Genomic DNA, 20,173 nt, shown 5'->3' with positions numbered 1-20,173 from the left:
TTCTCTGTATTCTTTTTCTTGCTTTTATAGTGCAGTGTCTGGAAATGACCACTAAGCGGAAGCTGATTGGCCGGCTGGTGCCGTGCCGTTGTTTTCGTGGTGAAGAGGAAGTGATCTCAGTGTTGGACTACTCCCACTGCAGCCTTCAGCAGGTCCCCAAGGAAATCTTCAGCTTTGAGAGAACTCTGGAGGAGCTCTACTTGGATGCCAACCAGATTGAGGAACTGCCCAAGGTAGCTGTGATTCATGTGTTAACTCCTTCCTGCTCTACCTTTCCCTCATTTGACAGACTCCTTTTACGTTCTTTCTACCCTTTAAACCCTGTTAAACATTACTCACCTCGTCCAATCTGATGACCCCCTTCCTCAGGGTTCCTGCTGGTCAAACACAAGTCATGCTGATTCTTATTCACTGAGTCATGCTCTGCTTTTCAGGAACAGAGTTTACGCTTACAGTTCAGCACTCACAACTGCTTGGTTTAGCCACTGTTTTGCTGATCTGTTTGCTGCCTAGAAGCTTCAATGGCACAGTTGAGGATTTTTGATTTTGCACAAGACAACCTAAGGAGTAGAGGTAAAGGAACTGTTCTCTTTCTGTACCCATCCAGACATACATAGCTGTTTCTGCAAGCTTTTACACAGTACTGTATTTGATAGAGAGCACTTGGCACTTAGGCAAATGTACTGTTGCATTGGCCATTAATAGCTTGTTTCTTTTATGACAGTTCTTTAATTTATTCTTCTGTGATGAATCTGTAAGTGCAGTCACATGATTTGGATGGTATCTGCCTAATAAATGGCTGTTAGCATTGCACATCATTCCCATACACATTGGCCGGTAGGGACCTCCCCCACCTTCTAGTAAGCTAGGTAGGTGGGTTATCATTCTGACCATTGGTAACTAGAATGTAACGCCAATAATGTCAGCAACTTCTTGGGCAGTATGAATAGGTACATGTAAAATCTCCAGTGGAGTTGTCACCCAGGACACAAACAAAATGAAGTCATATTCTAAACCTAACCAGGTCGTTTTTGTTCCTAAGCCGAATGAAACCCTAACTGAAAATGCAAGTAGACGGCAAGTGATAAACAGCCAGTGAAAGCGATGGTCAAAACGAGATTTAAGTGAAAAAATATTCCAATAACTATGGTGCAAGAAGCGACTAAAACTTAAGTCTCTTTGACTTGACTGATAGGACAACACTGACATTTATTTAGAAAAGTAGATTCTTCAGACCAAAAGCGACTGAAAACAAAGAGTTACATGAAACGTGAGGATAGACAAAGTCAATTTGTTGCCACATCAGCACCTCGTGGCAGCATCCCAGCCCATCAGAGGCTATTTGAAAGCCCCCATGTGAGCAGTGCTGAAGCACAACGCCCTTCTAATATTTCAAGTCGAATTACAGGTGCTGTTTTATAAGAGGGCCGTCACTTTTTTATTGATATCCTGTCCTGGTTTAAATGACAAAGATGTGAATTGGATTCCTAAATTTAGCCTGCATGAATGGAGACAGTCTAATAGGGTTGTGTGAGAGGTGAGCCAAACTTGCATTCAACTGACAGAAAAAAAAAAAAAAAAAAAAAAAAACCTGCTCAGCCTTGACAATGTGTATGTGTGCCAAGATTGTATGAGAACTATTGAGTGATTGGCTTTTATATAAGAGAGTTGGACTGCTCCTTATGTGTGTGTGAGAATTGAAGTGACTGAGTGTGGTGGCCTTGTGCGACCCGTTTTCTCAGAACAGCTACAACCATGTCAAGTTATGCAGTATGTTGCTCTTTGCCTTAATTATTAGTATTTGATTCCTTGGATAGCTACATGTCTTTCCATGTCATTGTGAAAGTCAGGTGATGTGGAAACTTTAAAGGTCCTATATTGAATGTGAGTTTACATATCGATTTTAGTTGCAAGAAAATTAGAATTTATACATCGTTAGAGAATAGATGGATGTTTTGTGTGACACATAGTGCACAGTTTTGCAGAGAAATCACACTCTGTATATGAGGTTTGGGTGACAGCACACGGAAGAGCCACACATTTAAACTGGCCTTGCTTGCTTTTAAAACTTCATATATTGTAAAAATCATAGAAGACTCTCACAGTGTTGTGGAACCTTTGATCCAAACAGACTTTTGTTTCCAAGTGATATTTTAATTATCAAATGTTAAGTGACATCATACTTAAGGCAACTGGCTGGATCATCCATTTTTCTTTTCGGATTTTACCTTTCATCCAAATTTCCTGCATCTGCCCATGTCCCCTCCTTAGGCAATATTCAACTTGTCTCAAACATGGATTAAGCCTTGTCCAAAATGAACGTATTTTTCTGTGTAGATTTTCACTGAATTTGTCTTCACAGGCAGCTTTGAGAAACAAGTCGGTGGAGTCTTACACATGGAATCTGCTCAAATTTATTTTAGCAATTTAGATTTTATGAAGAGTTATCAAGCAGACAACGCCTGCTGTATCTGTGACTGATCATCTTATGTAAAACTGATTCCTCTCATGTTCCTGTTAAACAAAACATGCCACATACTACTACACCGCATGAAAAATAAAAACTTAGTTATTAAGTATATGTATGAATGCAGGTTAATCTTCTTTCATCTAAAAGAGGAGAAACCCCTATACTTACATGCAGATTAGTGCATGTCTTTTAGTTTCCGTCTTTCACTATCCTCAGGCTAAACTAGCTGCTCTGTATTTTTAGCTACTAAGTTGTAGGAGTAGCTGGATAGTTGCCTCACAGCTGTTAGCGTCATTATAGACTTTTAGTCACACTGCCTTAGCAGTAGCTAGTCCAATATATGTGTCGGCAGCAGTTAAAAAAAAATTATGATTTTTAAACAATAAAAAATACTCTAACATTTAAAACATTTATACAGGCAGAGACACATGAGCAGACAGCAACATACTACTCAGCTAGCTAGCTAGCAAACAGTTGTGCTGGTATCTGTTGTAGAGAATGTATGCTACTTACAATATGTTGCTCATGTTAGCTTGCTAACTTATACCTAGCGAACGTTATACAAGTAGCACTAAATTAAGTACAGCTGTGTAAAGTGATGCTAACTCACTGTATTATCAATACTCGTGCAAAGCTAGGTGCCTACATTATTAAATCACTGAGCTATAAAGTTAATCTTTCCAATAATTAGCTGAACTATTGTTGCTGCTGAAGCCACGAAATTTATAAGACACTCCACCGAAAAGTTGGTTTTGAGATACTTGATACAGAAGGAAAAAAAATGTCTTGAATGTTGTGTTCAGACAGTAAAAAAGCAACTGGATGCATCATTTTCAGTTGAAACCAGCTATTTAGAGCTACAAACTGACAGAAACTACGTGGCATTAGACATGACATGACATGACGTGATGCTGTCCAGCTTAGTTATTAAATTATTTTAATTATTTGTACTTATTTTTTTGTTTCTTAGTGCCCTTATTGAATCTTTCTGTTTTTCTTTCTGTACTGTATATCTCGAGGTGAAATGTGTCATTTTTGACTCTAGTGGGTAAAAATAATGCTCCATTTAAAGCTAGTAAGTAAGTAAATGGACCTTTAGTTTAGCCAACTTTGTCATGTAGTTTATGTTTTCTTTCTGGCAAGCCTCAATGTAAAACTAACAATTTTGTTGTTGCTTGTTTCAAATTCTGTCCGTGCCTCTCCTCAGTTTTGAGCTCCTGTATTGTTTAGTATTGTTATATGTGCAGCATTTCTAAAATCTAAAGAACATTTGCTTGGTATTGATAGTATATCTGTACTCTAAGCTGTTTTATGCATGTGCTTTCGCTCTTGTATATATTTTGGAATTTGCATTCTTTTTTTGATTGAGGGCACAATTCGCTGGATGTTTTTGCTTTCACTCTAGTATGTGTTTTGTCCTTAGGGCCCACCGTATGGAGGAGATTAAATCTACATTATTCATAGAAAAATGCAGTTAAAATGGCTCAGCTTTTCCACAGCATTAAGTGATGCATGCCTGTAGCTGACTTTCCGTGCTCCGTCCTTTTGTACCTTTCTGTTTGAGGTCTTGGAGATTTTGCCAGCAGACTGTGATATTCCTTTGTCATCCCTCTGTGTTCCCATAGCAACTCTTCAACTGCCAGGCCTTGAAGAAGCTGAGCATGCCCGACAACGACCTGTCCAACCTGCCCACCACCATCGCCAGCCTGGTTAACCTCAAAGAGCTAGACATCAGTAAAAACGGTAAAAATGCAATCAGAAATCATGGCACTATAGAATGTGGCCATAGAATATAGATGTACCCACAAACAAAATGACCTTACGCTGAGTACAGGCGTGTGTTATGCATGTGTACGTTATGCTATTGTGACCTAATTATATGTAGCAGGCGGCGGGAATTGATGGGACTCAGAAACACCCCCACAATTTAATCAGTTGTTTCTTGTGTCATTTCCAACGGATAAGTCCTGATAAGTCAATAGTGGTCCATTTGTAGTAGGATCGCAATCATGTGATCATCAGCAGGCAGCTGACGTAGTGTTCACTTGTTGTCATAGTTAGTGACACCATGTCACTATCTCGCAATGATACAGAAATCTTTAACAAATCCGTGGATCCAGCCTATAAGCTGCATCACTGCCAAAATTGAATCAGTTGGTCTTTGTGTCATTTCTGACCTTCCCTGAAAATTTCATCCAAATTCGTTAGTCCGTTTTTGAGTAAGGTTGCTTACAGACAGACAGACAAACAGATGGGCAAACGAACATACACTGATTATCAACTAAATCCACTGTTCCTTGGCGGAATAATAAAACTAAGCAAAGAAAAGAAAAAATAAATTGGCAAACTTAGTGGCATTTGTAACTGCTGATTTACAATCGTGGGCATTTCTGAAAACATCTCCATGAATTATTTCCTTAGAATTTAAATTACTACCTTCCCAGATACTGTGAAGTTGAGAAGGTGAGGAAACTTATGAGCTTCACAATGAATGTGTAACAAAAAATAAGACATAATGTGATATTGTATCTTCACCTTTAATTGGACTCTCTCGCCAACAGGAATCCAGGAGTTTCCAGACAATATAAAATGCTGTAAAGGCCTGTCTGTGGTGGAAGCAAGTGTCAACCCCATCACCAAGTAAGACACTAACACACACCGTCACTGCAGAACTGAACCTGTAACGAAATACTGTGGCCTTTGGTTGATGGCACCCTTTTATCAGCTAGCTTCGAGTGGCTCAAGATGTAATGGATTATTTGTGATGGATTTGCTACATTTTGAGCTTTTTGAGCTGCTCTTGTTTGTTTACTTAACCTGCTTTTACTTATGCAGTTTTATACATTTTTTTACACCACAGAGAGGCTAAATAACGTATATTACTTGGCAGCATCTGCAGACCCTGTGCAACCATACACCCTGGTCCCTGTGTTCATATCTTGTTGGCTCAGTTAAGTCCAATCAATAGAAAATATATATGTAAGTGCTGTTATTGTTCACCATTATGCTTTCATCATCAGGTGTTAGGCTTGTAATTGCTGTTTTCTGTGTAATGACCATGAAACAAAGCTAGACTTAACCACACGGTATGCTGCAGACAGAAATGCTTCTTGTATTTTGCGTGTGTGTCTTTGTGTGTGTGTGTGTGTGTGTGTGTGTGTGTGTGTGTGTGTGTGTGTGTGTGTGTGTGTGTGTGTGTATGTGTGTGTTTGGAGCAGCGGATGAGTCATCTGCAGGCTAACAGCAGTTAGCTGCTTCTGCAGGGGTTGTTACAGGAGCAATGTCCGCGCTTTATTCCACCGAGGCCATTCAAGGACACACACCCTTTTTCCTCTTTTTTTATTCTTTTTTGTTTCTTTCTTTCTTTCTTTCTTTCTCAATGCCTTTCTCTATCTCTCTTTCTCTTTCTTCCTCTCACCTCCAGACTCCCAGATGGTTTTACGCAGCTCCTGAATCTGACCCAGCTCTTTTTAAACGATGCCTTCCTGGAGTATCTGCCGGCTAACTTTGGCAGGTAAACTGATGCATGTGTGTTTGACTTTGTTGGACTGTTTGTGATTAAATATTAAAGTCAACAGAGTCCTTTATTCATTGCCTCTTGTGTTGGGCAATCTTCATCATAAAAATCGGAACATTCAGCTGGGCTTAACAATTAATTGATTTCAAATTAAAATCTGAATTTGAAATCATGCAATTGAAATTAGCATTGTTACTTTAACTTGATTGCAGAATATGTAATACTTTGATGCTGGTCCTGATAGATGAATGACTTACCTGCTTCAATGTCAGAGCTTGTTTACAGAAAAGTCCAACTACTTTCTTATTTATTTTTTAACATTATTACTTTGTTTCTTTAACTTAACATAACCACATTTTTTTTGTGATAATTGCTTTATCTTCTGTATTAAATTATAGGGCAGTTAAGTTTTTGGTAGTGTCCCATGTGGTAATGCTCCATCCCATGTTTTATCTGTTGTCCAATAAACTTTAGATGTAAAAATTTAGATTGCATAATATGTCGGAAAAATCACAAATATTTTCTCCAAATTATTCAGCCCGAACATACGTGTGTTATCGCTTACAGCTTACTACTGAATTTAGCCTTAAAAAATAGCGTGTTTTATGTTGTAAATTGTAGTAGCATCAGTGCAAGGCTTACACTTCATGATTTTCTATATATGGGGAAAAATAAATAATTTTGTTGTTGTTTGATCTCACAGAAACTTCACATTTTTATACTATCAATCATTTATACCTCCTACAACAACACATTAGGACGCTACTCTTTAGCATTCCATCCAGGTAAAAGTCATGTTTTAATCTTTTTTGGTTTATTGCTTGTTAGTTAACCAACTTCCAGCAAGCTGCTCAGCCAATTTGCAGATTCTGTTACTGTGAGGGAGCACAGCCGACATTAGCAACTTCCTGATGGATGAATCGCATGAATTAATTCAAATGGAAGCGACAGAAATCCCCTCTATTGAACACAGTCATGGTGGTGATCATCTGGTATGCTGCAAAGTAATGTTTTATCAAACATTACCAGGTTATGATTGCACATAATTATGATGAGGAAATGAGTCTGACACTGATTTTGGAGTTGATGAATTAAATTGGGCTTGTTTTTCCTCATTTTATGTTATTTGGCCTTTTGTAACCTTCCTGAAAAACTGTTGCTGTAAATTCCGTTTTGGCTTTTGTCCCTTCTGTTTTTCAGACTCTCCAAACTACGGATCCTGGAGCTGAGAGAGAACCACCTGAAAACCATGCCAAAGTGAGACAAACTGCCATATGTGTGTGTGTGTGTGTAATGGAGAGAAAGAGTGAGAAAGGTTGATTTTAATTTTACAGCTCACACACTTGCAGGCGCTTGATGATATTACAGAGTGTATGCTCGCCTTCCCAGGTGTCCAGATTAAAACTATATTTATCCCTGGCAGGTGTTCTTGAATACTGATGAAGCCTATTATAGCAGGATCATGTCAGTCTTAACAGTTTAAAGTGTTTCACATAATGCAGCTGAGTTTATCCTTCTGTTCAAATCCTCACCATGACCACAGAGGAGGCCACCAGCACAGCTTCACTCAACAGAGACAACCTTTAAAGTACAAGAACAGAGATTTTAATTACAGGAGGTTGTGAAGAGTGCTGGTGTGAATAACAATAATACCGTTGATGATGAAGTACAACTACCAGCTGTGATAGAAAGTACATTCACTCAAGTACTGTTATTAAGTATAATTTTGAGGTGCGTATTTCCATTTTGTGCTACTTTATCCTTCTAGTCAACTACATTTCAGGCAAAAATACTGTACTTTCTTCTCCACTACGTTTATTTGACAGCTTTAGTTAGTTGCAATATAAACATTTTACACAACATATACTATCACAAGGTTTTAAACTACATCACAGAGTTAAAAATTAAACCAGTGGTTTACTTTTGGGCTTTTTACACAAAGCAGTGTGTAGTCAGGCTCCCATTTCAGATATCTGTGAGTTGTTAACAGCTCAATGAAATAGTGATTTTTTTCCCTCTTCCCTCTAAACTTCTTACATAGTTTTATTTCATTTTTGAATGTTCAAATGATCCAACATATCACAAAAAATCAAAGATAAGAGAAAATGTCCAAAAACTGAAAACAGATCTGGGACATCTGGAAAGCCCTCAGATATATCTGTTGTCTCTGTAAATAAAACCAGTTATGAAGTAGTTCCACCAACAACAGTAACTTGAACACACTGACTCTTCACGACTAATAATCTAATGCTGTCATATATAATAATAGATCTGTCCAAGGGAACAAAACAGTACTTTCACTTAAACTAAATTCTGATGCAAAAATTTTAGTGAAGCAGGATTTTTTTCATGCAGGACTTTTACATATAATGGACTGTTTTTACATTGCTGTGTTGGTCCTTTTACATAAGAGAAGGATGTGAATACTTCTGACTACCAGGGTACAGGGTGCATCACTGGTGGAGGTTTCCTCTGAAAATTTTAGAAAGTGCAGGGGAATCACGTCACTACTTTGCAACAAGCCTGCCAGAACAAAAAAAAGTAATAAAATAGTGGAAAATTTAGCTCTTGAACCTGATCTGCGAATGCTAATATTCAGTCTGTCTTGTTACACCTTTAGCCTGCCACTGAAAAACACTAGATGAACATTCGATCAGGAGTCATTCTGTGCAGATGCAAGAGCAGACATTGCACTTCATAATGTTGTGCTGTCACCTTGCTATTATTTTGTATCCTGAAACCAGTCTATAGCTTTATTTTGAAACATGTGCAAACACTAAGGGCTCAGTGTGGGTTTACAGTAGTTTTCTTGAACACAAACCTTTCTTATTCTGTTTAACCCTTAGATGCATAAGTGGGTCAAAAGTGACCCGGTGAGGTCGTTTTCTTGCAAAACCTTTGTAATGAAAAGGTCTTATCATTTCATATTCCAGTTATTCCTCAAAAAATGAGTTTTTATATCATCCATTTAAATTTTTAAGTTACCTTTTATACATTTAAAGAAATTGTAATATTTGTATTACTACCCCAAGCTCTTTATCACTGATAATATCATACAAGAGGTGATGCACAAATTTGGAGGGACGGAGAGCAGCAACAGCTGGAGGAAAAGAGTGGAAAAATGTCAACAAAAATGGATGAGGACATTCTTCTAATGCTGCTCTGTGTAATATTCTTCTTTTTCAGTCATCAAAATGTGTTATAAAGTGAAAAATAAACATTTCAAACATGAAATCATTCAAATATAATACAAACAATAATACAAATAATTATTTTTAACCAAAATGACAAAAATGGCATAAAAAACACACAGATTCTTATACAGGTCATTTCACCCACTTATGGAAGAGTGCAATGGTCCAATTACTCGTGCAGCTAAGGGTTAAAATTCTCTGATGATAGACACCACATCACATGGGCCATTATCAGCAGATAGTTATCCACAGCTTAGTGCCATGCTGCAAATACTACATTTAAATCCAAGCAGAAATACATTATAGTGCCTACAGTAACCATAATATTACCATCTTCAGTTTTTTAAGAGTTAATTTAGTGCACAGTTATTCAGTATATAAAATGCAAAGTTGACTTGCAGTAATTGTACTAATCAGCGCATCCTCTCCTCTCAGGTCCATCCACAGACTGACACAGCTGGAGAGGCTGGATCTGGGTAGCAATGAATTCTCTGAAATGGTGAGACAACTTGCTGTCATGTTTTGCAATTCAACTTCAGGGATATGTACTCACAGCAAAATGAAACTGGAATATACAGTGCTGTGCAAATGTTTTAGGCACTGAAGTGAGCCAAGAAAAGTTGTTATTTAGAGATAAAGTTCATACAAATAAAGCATATACAGTAAATAGATTATAAAGTTGCTTTCACCAAATTTTGCCTTGAAAATAGCAACATCTCTCATTGGTTCACTTGACTCAGTCTGTTGCAGGGCACCTCTTTCCCCTTGTTGCTCAAGATAGTTATTTCAGTATTTTAGCTATATGTTTGAGGTTGTCATATTTCAGAATGACTTTGTTTAGACACCTTCTTGATGGTGTTGTGATTGATTAGAATCTAAATATCTACAGAGCGAAAAACTTTTAACACAGAACTAAAAATACAATAGTTGTCACTGAAATGATCCTTGATGGTCACATGTGCATTTAATTAAAAATCTTTATTGGTAAAGACATTGACAGAAGGGAGAACGGCAAGAATCTAAAGGAGGAGAGGAAGGTCGGCAACACAGATGCTGTGTCCCATTTCAGGGGACACCATCTTCAGAGTTCACATTTCAAGACCCAGTGCAGCATATGGTAAACCCTCAGTAGACCGTCTTATCTAGTGATGAGGCGCAGGTTCAGTCAGACCCTGAAATGGGACACAGTGACTGGAAGGGAGGAGGGACGATGGTCTGAACATCAAGGTCAGACAGGAAGCTGACTATGACAGGAGTAGGTTGGCTCTGCGTTCTGCTTCCTGCCAAGAATGAGAAATCATGGAGGGAGTGATTTCCAGTCTCACCCACTCCGCCAGCTTATTTATCTATTTATTTATGCCATTCGTGGTCTGAAGATGGACTCAAGTTAATTTTTGAATCAGTACAATACACAATATACGTGCTGAGAATATGTCATTTGATGATAGTGAATATGAATTTGTTGTTTTCGTATTTGTAACTGCACATCTGTTTATACTGCATGTGTTCAGTATATGAGAATGAGGATTCTTCTGTCTGCATGTTAGCCAGAGGTGTTGGAACAGATCCACAACCTAAGGGAGCTGTGGCTGGATAACAACTCTCTACAGTCTATACCGGGGGTAAGAAGACTTTCAGCTCTCACAGTGACAACAAAAAGCATCACAGGAGATCGCAGCCGAAAATCTTCTTTGAGATTTTTGCTCATTCATCTTTTCTCTGTCGCTCTGTCCGCTGTTCCTTCCTCCCCTCGCCCTCCCCACCACAGTCGTTAGGGAAGCTCCGTCAGTTGCGGTACTTGGACTTAGCTAAGAATCGTATTGAGCAGTTGGACACGGACATTTCCGGCTGCGAGGCCTTAGAAGACCTACTGCTATCTTCCAACATGCTGCAGCACCTCCCTGACTCTATAGGTACACACATATGTACACACACATACATTTATTGTAATTTTTAAAAAAACATAGTCGAGCTGTATTTACTGTTGTCTTTTAGTGAGGCAATTATATTAACTCCTGTTCAAAATAATTTTTGGAGCATCTTCTTGTTGGAGAATTAGAAGAGAAGATTGAAACCACTCTGATATCTGTAACTTTTAACTGGTGCTTCCTTTAGAATTTGCAGATCTATGGAGTCCCAGCTTCTCTCTGCACCGCCATCTTCCCCAGTTATCGCAGCTCGAGCACACCAGCTCACCTGTGCCTCTGCTCATAAAACTATACTGCAGTGGCTACACAGTAGGAAGTTGGAATAGAGGAGTAATTTAGTCATAGTGTTGACAGGGTTGGTTCCTTATGTTTGCTATGTAAGAAAGCCTGAATCTGTGGTTTCAGTACGCTGCAGTTTCAGAAATGCTCGGTTGTGTTGTGTATTTTGCTCATGTTGTGTCTTCAACTGTATAAAAAGCCCAATAAAGACATTTTAGAAAGGGAAAAAAGGAGGGTGTTCCAAATATAAAAAACAATCCCCCTTTACCCCACTTTACCCTCCAACAAACAAATAAGGTTATACCATGTTAAGTAATTAACTTTAGAGGAGCAAGTAGGTCAGTTTATCTTTTGACAGAGTCAGGAAACTAGTTTCCTACTATTTTGTGTCTTTATGCTAAGCTAAGCTAACCAGATGTTGACTACAGTATCATATTTACTATGCAGAGTGGTGTTAATCTTCTCATTTATTTCTCAACAATAAAACTGTTATTTCTACAATCCTTGTTGGAGCTGTGTGGCAGAAAACCATGTTTGTACTGTACAGATTGAAGGAATTAGTGTGTTGCGCTGTGTAAGTATAAGCACAAGGAAGTGAGAAGACTGAAACAAAAGCTGAAGCTCCCTTTTTGGGTGTAAAGGGAACACAGTGTATATATCTTCAAAGAAGAGAATAACTTTGCGTGTGTGTTTGATGTAGGAATGTTGAAGAAACTGACAACACTGAAGGTAGATGACAACCAGCTGACCTCACTGCCTAACACCATCGGGAGGTAAGAAGCCCGCACACACTGCCAGGAAAAGCTAGCAAAGCTAAAATTGAAGCCAGACAAACGTCATATGCAGTAGACTTTTGTTTTACTTTATTGCCACCATCAACAAAATCTTTTGTCAGTTTAGATGACCTCAGCAGGAGATTGTTTATCTTTGGTGGGTTGTTGTTTTCCTTGTTTATTACTGCTGTGTTGTTATGCTGGCTGATGATTGGGGGGTTCTGTGTGTTATGTTTGCTGCGTTGCCGTGGCTTAGTGCGAAGCCCAAGCAAGGGTGAGTAACATTAGCCTCCCGGATCCAGGGGTGTGTTCAGAGACAGACTGATGTTCAACCGCGCTGCAGATACAAAAATACGAGCTTGCTGCCACATGCTGTCAATGTGGGAACCATCTTATATCCATATGAATTACATGCAAACATAAACAGATTTTTACATTTTGTTCATGTTTGGACATTTGGACCTAATATTTTAATAAAATCCACATCCATAATTGCTAATGTACATGAACCCAGTCCAGCTAAAACCTGGAGGGTTGAGATGGAAATGATTGCATGTAAAATGATTAGAGCAATAGGATTACCATAATTCTCATTATTATCCATCACAGTCCAGATTCTGCCACAGTAATTGCATTATTTTCCTTTGAATAAAGATGAATATTTAGTTGGATGAAGCAGAAACATCTTTTGAAATTGGAATTTAAAAGTACTGTTAGTGTGTCTTTCTTTCATCTCTATATACTGAAAACATTTTTATAAGTTAATGGTGGAAAATTTCGGACAGTGACAGAAAAACTACATTACATCAGTTTAAGAATACATGTTTTGATTCTGTTCTTTTTTACACAAGCGTAGTTAATCTGCGTGATTTTACAGACGCCATTTAACTCTCTATCTGACACCAACACTTATTGCAAGATTTGTATCTGAACGCACTGAAAGCATTTTGTCTTCCTGAACAAGTCCCAGGTTTTAGCTTCAATAAGTAGTACTGTAGATTCATTACTTCCTCTAAGAAAGGTCCTTTCTTACCCCTCTAGTTTTTTAAGTGTTTCTTACTAATGATGAATGTGATCCCTTAATTATGCTTCTGTTTCTACACTGAGCAATTCGATATTCCTAATCAGTTACTTCATATTTTTAAAAGAATTGTATTTACGTGAAGTCCAAGGAAATGCAGAATTCGTGCCTGTACGAAAGCTGTTACTACATTACGTACCCTTCTAGCTGCATTAGTGTAAGAGGATGCTGTATAACACTATTTATTTACACAAAGTACACAAAGCTGAATCTATAGTCTATATGCGATAAGATCCTCCTACTGCATATACTATATGTCAGTTAAAGTGTAAAATATCTTTCTTAATTTGAAATTCTTCATGACTGATGTCTCAGAACTTCCTCTGAAGTAAAACTGCAGCCTTTGCTCTCATCAAGAGGGGGACTTAAAACGAGCGTGCAACAGTAGTACCTGGTGAAAACCTACACCAAAGGATGCATGCTCTGTGCATAAAGAAGATTTGAATCCAGAGACTCAAGTCTTAAAGTGATCTATCACTGAGCCACTGTGCTTCCTTACAACGGCTGCTCTTGAATGTAGGATTATGGAGCTGGTAGGCAGATAGCAGCTCAATAATCTTATGAAGGTTGTTAAAAAGTCATATTTGACAGGTTTAACTGTAGCTGTACATTTTTGAAGAAAAAGAGAGACGTTCTGTTTTTTTAAAGTAGGAATATAAGCAATGCTAAGAAGAAAAGCACGATAGAAAATGTAACCTTCCTATTGAAGTTTAATATGAAGTATGACATTTCTCTCCTCTCCTCTCCTCTCCTCTCCTCTCCTCTCCTCTCCTCTCCTCTCCTCTCCTCTCCTCTCCTCTCCCCTCCCCTCCCCTCCCCTCCCCTCCCCTCCCCTCCCCTCCCCTCCCCTCCCCTCCCCTCCCCTCTCCCCTCCCCTCCCCTCTCCTCTCCTCTCCTCTCCTCTCCTCTCCTCTCCCCTCCCCTCCCCTCTCCTCTCCTCTCCTCTCCTCTCCTCTCCTCTCCTCTCCTCTCCTCTCCTCTCCTCTCCCCTCCCCTCCCCTCTCCTCTCCTCTCCTCTCCCCTCTCCTCTCCTCTCCTCTCCTCTCCTCTCCTCTCCTCTCCTCTCCTCTCTCTCCTCTCCTGTCAGACCGTATGGTGGCCCAGATGGTCGGGTCTACTGGGAATAATAACAGCAGACTAATGCAATGTTAACAGTGACAGTACATTAATGTAAAAGTGTTGTCTCATTAGCATTAGCCTGCTGTTAGCGTGATGCTAGGCCAACAAAGGCAGTCAAAGGGGGGGTCACGGTGTCCTGTAGAGGGCCTGCTATGGATGTTACTGTATATCTGAGTGTAGTGGAGAGGTTGAGATCCAGGTTAAAGAATTACCAACATCAAAGGTGGGAAAATGAGGATAGGTGGGCATCAGATGAGACCAAATATCTGTAAGTTGTTAATTTACTGATTGGCTAGTTGAATAATTGAGTGATTACTTAATATGACGATCTTTTCCTTCTCTCAACACTCTCCACCTATAAGTTATTGCCAAGTTTCCTTCTCATCATAACATGTTAAAAGATAGGCCTGGGGTCATTCTTCATTTTTATTACTGTCAACAACTCCCATGGAAAGACTGAAACTAACAAACATTCTCACTTTTCTGCACCGATGCAAATCTTTAAATAGTCTTATTTTTTATAAAGCAAAATGTCCTTAGACATCTTGCAGGGTGTTACTTAAACTGGAGTAAACTTTGCTATTTTCAGCCACAAATTAATACACGTTTGGTGTGTCAGAAAGGTGTGTGGGGCTGATTCAAAATAAACTACAGTGTGTGTTTGTTCATATTAATGAAGGAACATGTTTCCAAGTGCAATGATGTGGATCACTGATGTGTTTTTGAGCAGCAACGGACTCAGCGGCACAAAGAAACACAGACGACACTTGTTAGTAAGATCAGTTAATTCCTGGTTTTAGTCTTTTCACGGAATTTGTTGACAGCTGTAAAAACAGAGAATGTGGCCATTCTTATCTTTTAAAACCCATGTCTACGTATTCGAAATATCGCAGCAGAGATTTTGTAGCTTGTAGTCTGATTTCCTGTCTTTCTTATCTCCTCCTTCTTCCTGCCTCTTTTCCTTTCACCCAGTCTGTCTCTGTTGGAGGAGTTGGACTGTAGTTGTAATGAGTTGGAGTCTTTGCCTCCCACTATCGGCTACCTGCACAGCCTGCGGACCTTCGCTGCTGATGAGAACTTCCTCACAGAGCTGCCCCGGGAGGTAGGTAGATCAACACATCATGAACACTCCCTTATTGTGGTTCTGGCCTTGATATTATTTAAAACTGAAGAGATTAGTAGAATAAATGATTAGCTGATCAACAGAAAATTAAGTGATCCATTTACTGCCTCAAGCATCTCAGCTGTGAAAATTTTCTGTTTTTTCTCTGAGATCAAATTGTATTCCGAGGATAGGCTCCTATTTCCATCAATTTGCTGTTGCTGAAATGTTTTACAGTGAAAAATCAGCAATAAGTGTTGGATTTCACTTAGAGCAGCTTATTAAAGTCATGGCACAGTGGACAAGAATGAATGAAGTAGTGTGTGACAACAATGTTTCTCACACACTACTATGCATGTTAACGTTTTGAAAATCCCAGTTGCAGGCTACATGCTGACGAAGGCGATAAAAACAAGCCTGTCCAGTTGTTTTGGTGAATTACCCATTTTAATGACAGTGTTAGCATCACTGCATACAAATGTTCCACCAAAACAATTCCCTATCATTATTTAGGAGGGGCACCGTCACTGCATCCTAGGCTTGGCACCAGCAAAGATTATTGTGATTAGTTAGAAGAAATATAAACAGTCCAGAATTTTTTTCCCCCATTATATTAGAACAATGGTGGAGTGCAACCAGACCATTGTCCAGCACTGACACGGCATTGTGGAGATAGATAGAACCATGTAAGACTAGTCAGCCATAAGTAATCTGAGCTATCACCATGAGTGCTGGGAAACTGCCATGACCATTTCTCCAGATTTTCTGACATTTACTGTAACACTAAACAAGAAAACTGTAAGTCACTGCCCTAATATTACTATGATCAGGGTGTTAGATGATTCTTTCGAAGATTCTTAAACGGACCTGAAAGTCTGCTCTGTAAATCCATCGTACGAAGGTCCTAAATTAAATGGCCATGACAAATGGGATTTATGTTTATTTTTCCTGTATTTTCAAATGTTTAGAATGAAAATTAAGGAGGCCTGCAGATAAGATGACAGACGTCAACCATGGTGTTGATGTTGTTCTTTTTGGTGGTTTTCTTGAGACGTTAGTGACTCCAGCAGGATAGCATTAGGTAGTGCCACATTAGGCTGGTTGCAGCCTGTCATTGGGAGAAAATTTGATAAACCTGAGCATTACATTTGCACAAATGGCAAACAAAGAACAGTGATACACCGAGTGTGTGATGGATGTGTGTACGTTTCAGATCGGTAACTATAAGTTTATTAGTTTATTCAAAACTAAGAAAACCATTTTTGCCCTAAACTCTGAGATAGAATTTAGCTCACTGTAATGTTAGTTATAAAACAAATCAAACAGCTAATTAAAATGTTATGGATAAGATGGCGCTCGCTTGATGGAGCCCTGTACCATTTTGAGTCACTTTTGTGGGTGTTTCAATAAATTGCCTGGCAGTAAAAGCTGTTTTTTCATGAGTGTTTTACATTTTTTAAATTTCATCATTGTCACTGTAAAGAGGTCTTCACAAGTTTTAAATTTAACGTCCCTGTATCTGCAGACACACTGTGTAATGTAGCTTATTCAAAGGTATTCCTTGATGCAGCCGCTCTCTTGTTCAACACTTGATGCAATTATATTGTGATATGATGGATGTGTGTGTGCTTCAGATCGGTAACTGTAAGAATGTGACGGTGATGTCACTGCGGTCCAACAAACTGGAGTTTCTTCCTGATGAGATCGGACAGATGACCAAACTACGAGTCCTTAACCTCAGCGACAACAGGTAAAATGCACACACACAGAGGCAGAGACCAAGCTATGACTCAGTGGTGATGTGAGCTACACAAACACACACACACACACACACACACACACACACACACACACACACACACACACACACAGACACACACACACACACACACACACGTAGGCAACACTTTCTCAATGGCCGTTTCGATTCTCTAGCAGCTCTCACGGCCTGCAGTTACCATGGGAATGGGTGAGTGTGTTGCCATGGTTACGTGCTCTGCAGGCTGTAAGGTGCGTGGGCAAACGAAACATCTCTCTTTTCTTTCTCACCCCTCCCTCTCTCCCTTCCCTTCCCTTCCCTCCCCTCCCTCCCTCTCAGGTTAAAGAATCTACCGTTTACCTTCACTAAGCTGAAGGACCTGGCAGCTCTGTGGCTCTCTGACAATCAGGTATCTGTGTCTCCTCCTACACTCTCCAAGTGACTGTACCTGCTAAAATATATGCAGCATTACACAAAAAGACATCAACATGTAATTCAAATTATAAGGTCTTATAGTATAGTTTATCACATTTTATTTTTCAGACAGGCTCCGATTCCCATTCATTTGCTATCACAGCAAAGCTTTTATTGTGAAAATTCAGCCGCTGATTGACTTTCACTTCTAGCAGCTTGTTATCTAAACGGCATGGCAAGGAAGAATAAAGGAAGAAAAATGTCTGTCGCTAAAAATGCTTGTGATAAATTTACATAGTTCATTTTCACTTGATTTTCTAGTTATTTTTTCTTCAAAGGGATGGCATCTTATTTTTGATCAGTACTTAATTATGTGCTTTTAAGTGAAGAATTCACCTCAAATTATCCATCTCCATTAAAATGCTGAGGTTCCTTTGCAGTTTATTATATCAAGGAGCCTCATTGTTTGTATACTCGATGTAGTAAATGCACTAGAGAGAGAATCATTGCTCCATCCTGGAGCACATATTATTCTGTTTTCAGAGACGCTATGATTTAGAAACAAAAAATATTCCTCAAGACATTCAAAGTTTTGCTTAAAGTTGAATAAAACTGTTAAATCATATCAAAAGTCACAACAACCACAGATCCGTATTTACCTGCTAAAGAAAAAAACTAATTTAAAATTCAAATGCAATTTGTGAAATGGCAGTGCAGTCTTACATTTACATTTAAAATTGCCACTTTGCGTGCATGCCCTCCTTAAAATTCTGTTTTCAAATTCAGTCATGCTTTTTGATGCATAACAACTGCAAACTTTGACATTAGGGAAATTTAAATAACTTGAACTTAAAGTTAAATAAAGAAAGTTAGTATTATAGACCAGCATGGAAAATGAGAATTCTTATGCATCAATAGATTTTCATGTTCATGTTTCTATTTATTTCACATTAGCATTTTTAATGAGCATTTTTCGTGAGATCAACATGCAAATTAAAAAAAAAAAAAAAAAAAAAAGACAACACACTCAGGTTACAGAGTTCTATTTGTAATCCAAATGTAATCCAGAATTAATTTTCGTTGTTGGCAAAATTGACTTGCAAATTTTTTCAAAGTGATTTATGTCAATAATTTTAATAATGCTCGTCTTGTGTCAAGTCAAGCTTTTCTGTAGCTGAAGAGAGATTTAAATAAACTTCAAACATGAATCTTTGTAAGTTTTTAATGGGTAGGATTAGGTTTAGATTAGGAGTCAGGGAATCAATATCATCTGTCAAAGTTCCTTCAGGAATACTAATGAAAACGTTGTTCATGTGTTTGCAGTCCAAGGCTCTGATCCCTCTGCAGACAGAAGCCCACCCAGACACCAAACAGAAGGTTTTGACCAACTACATGTTTCCTCAGCAGCCGCGACACGATGAGGGTACAAACTCTGTGTGTGTGTGTGGGTGTGGGTGTGGGTGTGGGTGTGGGTGTGCGTGTGTGTCTGTGTGTCTGTGTGTGTCTGTGTGTCTGTGTGTGTGTGTGTTGCATAATGTGTGAATGTGGTTTAAGGACATTGAGAAAAGGTCACTGAATGTTTTGTATTTGTTTGATTAGATTCAGTAATATTACAATATTAGCATTTGTTACATTACATGATGTTATGTATTCCACGAAGAGGATGTGTGCATACTGACAATTTCCAGTCCCAGATTGAAAGTTTTAACCCTTGATCATTAATCACTGCTGTGTGTATGTGTTTGTGTGTGTGTGTTTGTGTGTGTACAGATTACCAATCGGACAGTGACAGCTTTAATCCTACTCTGTGGGAGGAGCAGAGACAGCAGAGGATGACTGTGGCCTTTGACTTTGAGGACAAGAAGGAAGAGGAAGACAACTCTGGGAAGGTCAAGGTCAGCTCTCTGTCTTTCCCTGTTTCTGTCTCTCCCTCTTGCATTAAATAACTGAAGGGGTCATATGAGGCGACCAGAGTTTTTTATAGAATTTTTTTCCAAGACCTGCGTTAACGGACTAACATCTGGAGCAGCTCTAACTCATAGCACAAAACCGTCCAGGTTGAAACATTAGCACAGACAGCGGACAGATGTATTGAGAACAGTCCGGCTCACTGATTAAAAGTACAAATTTGTACTTTTTATCAAGGGAGCACTGCTTTGTAGAATTATTATACAGAAAAGCTCAAAATTATTCATACCAATGCCAAATTTTGATTCCATGGTCAATTCTGACTGGACATGACATAAACAAGAGACAAAAAGCGGTAAGACATTGCATTAGAGATATGAAGGATTTTAAATTTTAAATTAACTATTGGCAATTTCCAATTTAACCTAAAATTGAAATATATGGCTTTTTTTTTTATTTTTTATTTACATTTTTTGCTAAAACAAGGGCCATGTCAGAAATTTGTCAATAATTACTGACAAAGCCTTTTGTTTGCCACAACCTCAGTCAAACAGTTCTTTTAATTGCTAACAATCGTTCTGCATGTCTCCACTGGGATTTTGTTCCACTCCTCTTTGTGACGATCTCCA

The 20,173-nt window shown here is 38.8% G+C and overlaps 1 protein-coding gene across 13 annotated transcripts in view; it reads left to right on the top strand.

Moving 5' to 3' along the window:
• lrrc7 (leucine rich repeat containing 7) overlaps positions 1–20,173 on the top strand; it is a 161,802-nt gene that overhangs the window by 107,580 nt on the left and 34,049 nt on the right. For 9 of the 13 annotated variants that reach the window (XM_035957687.2, XM_035957685.2, XM_035957688.2 and 6 more), the window contains 15 exons: positions 31–233; positions 4,096–4,213; positions 5,032–5,110; positions 5,895–5,984; positions 7,188–7,244; positions 9,617–9,680; positions 10,729–10,803; positions 10,950–11,094; positions 12,089–12,161; positions 12,418–12,435; positions 15,334–15,463; positions 17,098–17,213; positions 17,562–17,631; positions 18,960–19,059; positions 19,407–19,531. In XM_035957687.2, coding sequence (XP_035813580.2) covers positions 45–233; positions 4,096–4,213; positions 5,032–5,110; positions 5,895–5,984; positions 7,188–7,244; positions 9,617–9,680; positions 10,729–10,803; positions 10,950–11,094; positions 12,089–12,161; positions 12,418–12,435; positions 15,334–15,463; positions 17,098–17,213; positions 17,562–17,631; positions 18,960–19,059; positions 19,407–19,531 — 1,449 coding nt within the window. In that variant the 5' untranslated portion in view covers positions 31–44. The remainder of the gene's footprint in view (positions 1–30; positions 234–4,095; positions 4,214–5,031; positions 5,111–5,894; positions 5,985–7,187; positions 7,245–9,616; positions 9,681–10,728; positions 10,804–10,949; positions 11,095–12,088; positions 12,162–12,417; positions 12,436–15,333; positions 15,464–17,097; positions 17,214–17,561; positions 17,632–18,959; positions 19,060–19,406; positions 19,532–20,173) is intronic. The other 4 variants (XM_035957686.2, XM_023291256.3, XM_035957689.2 and 1 more) reach the window with 1 other exon arrangement.

Source organism: Amphiprion ocellaris, chromosome 2 (assembly GCF_022539595.1).
Source record: "Amphiprion ocellaris isolate individual 3 ecotype Okinawa chromosome 2, ASM2253959v1, whole genome shotgun sequence".
NCBI lineage: Eukaryota > Metazoa > Chordata > Actinopteri > Pomacentridae > Amphiprion > Amphiprion ocellaris.
Note: the sequence above shows the minus strand (reverse complement) of the source record. Positions and strands in the feature narration are given on the sequence as shown.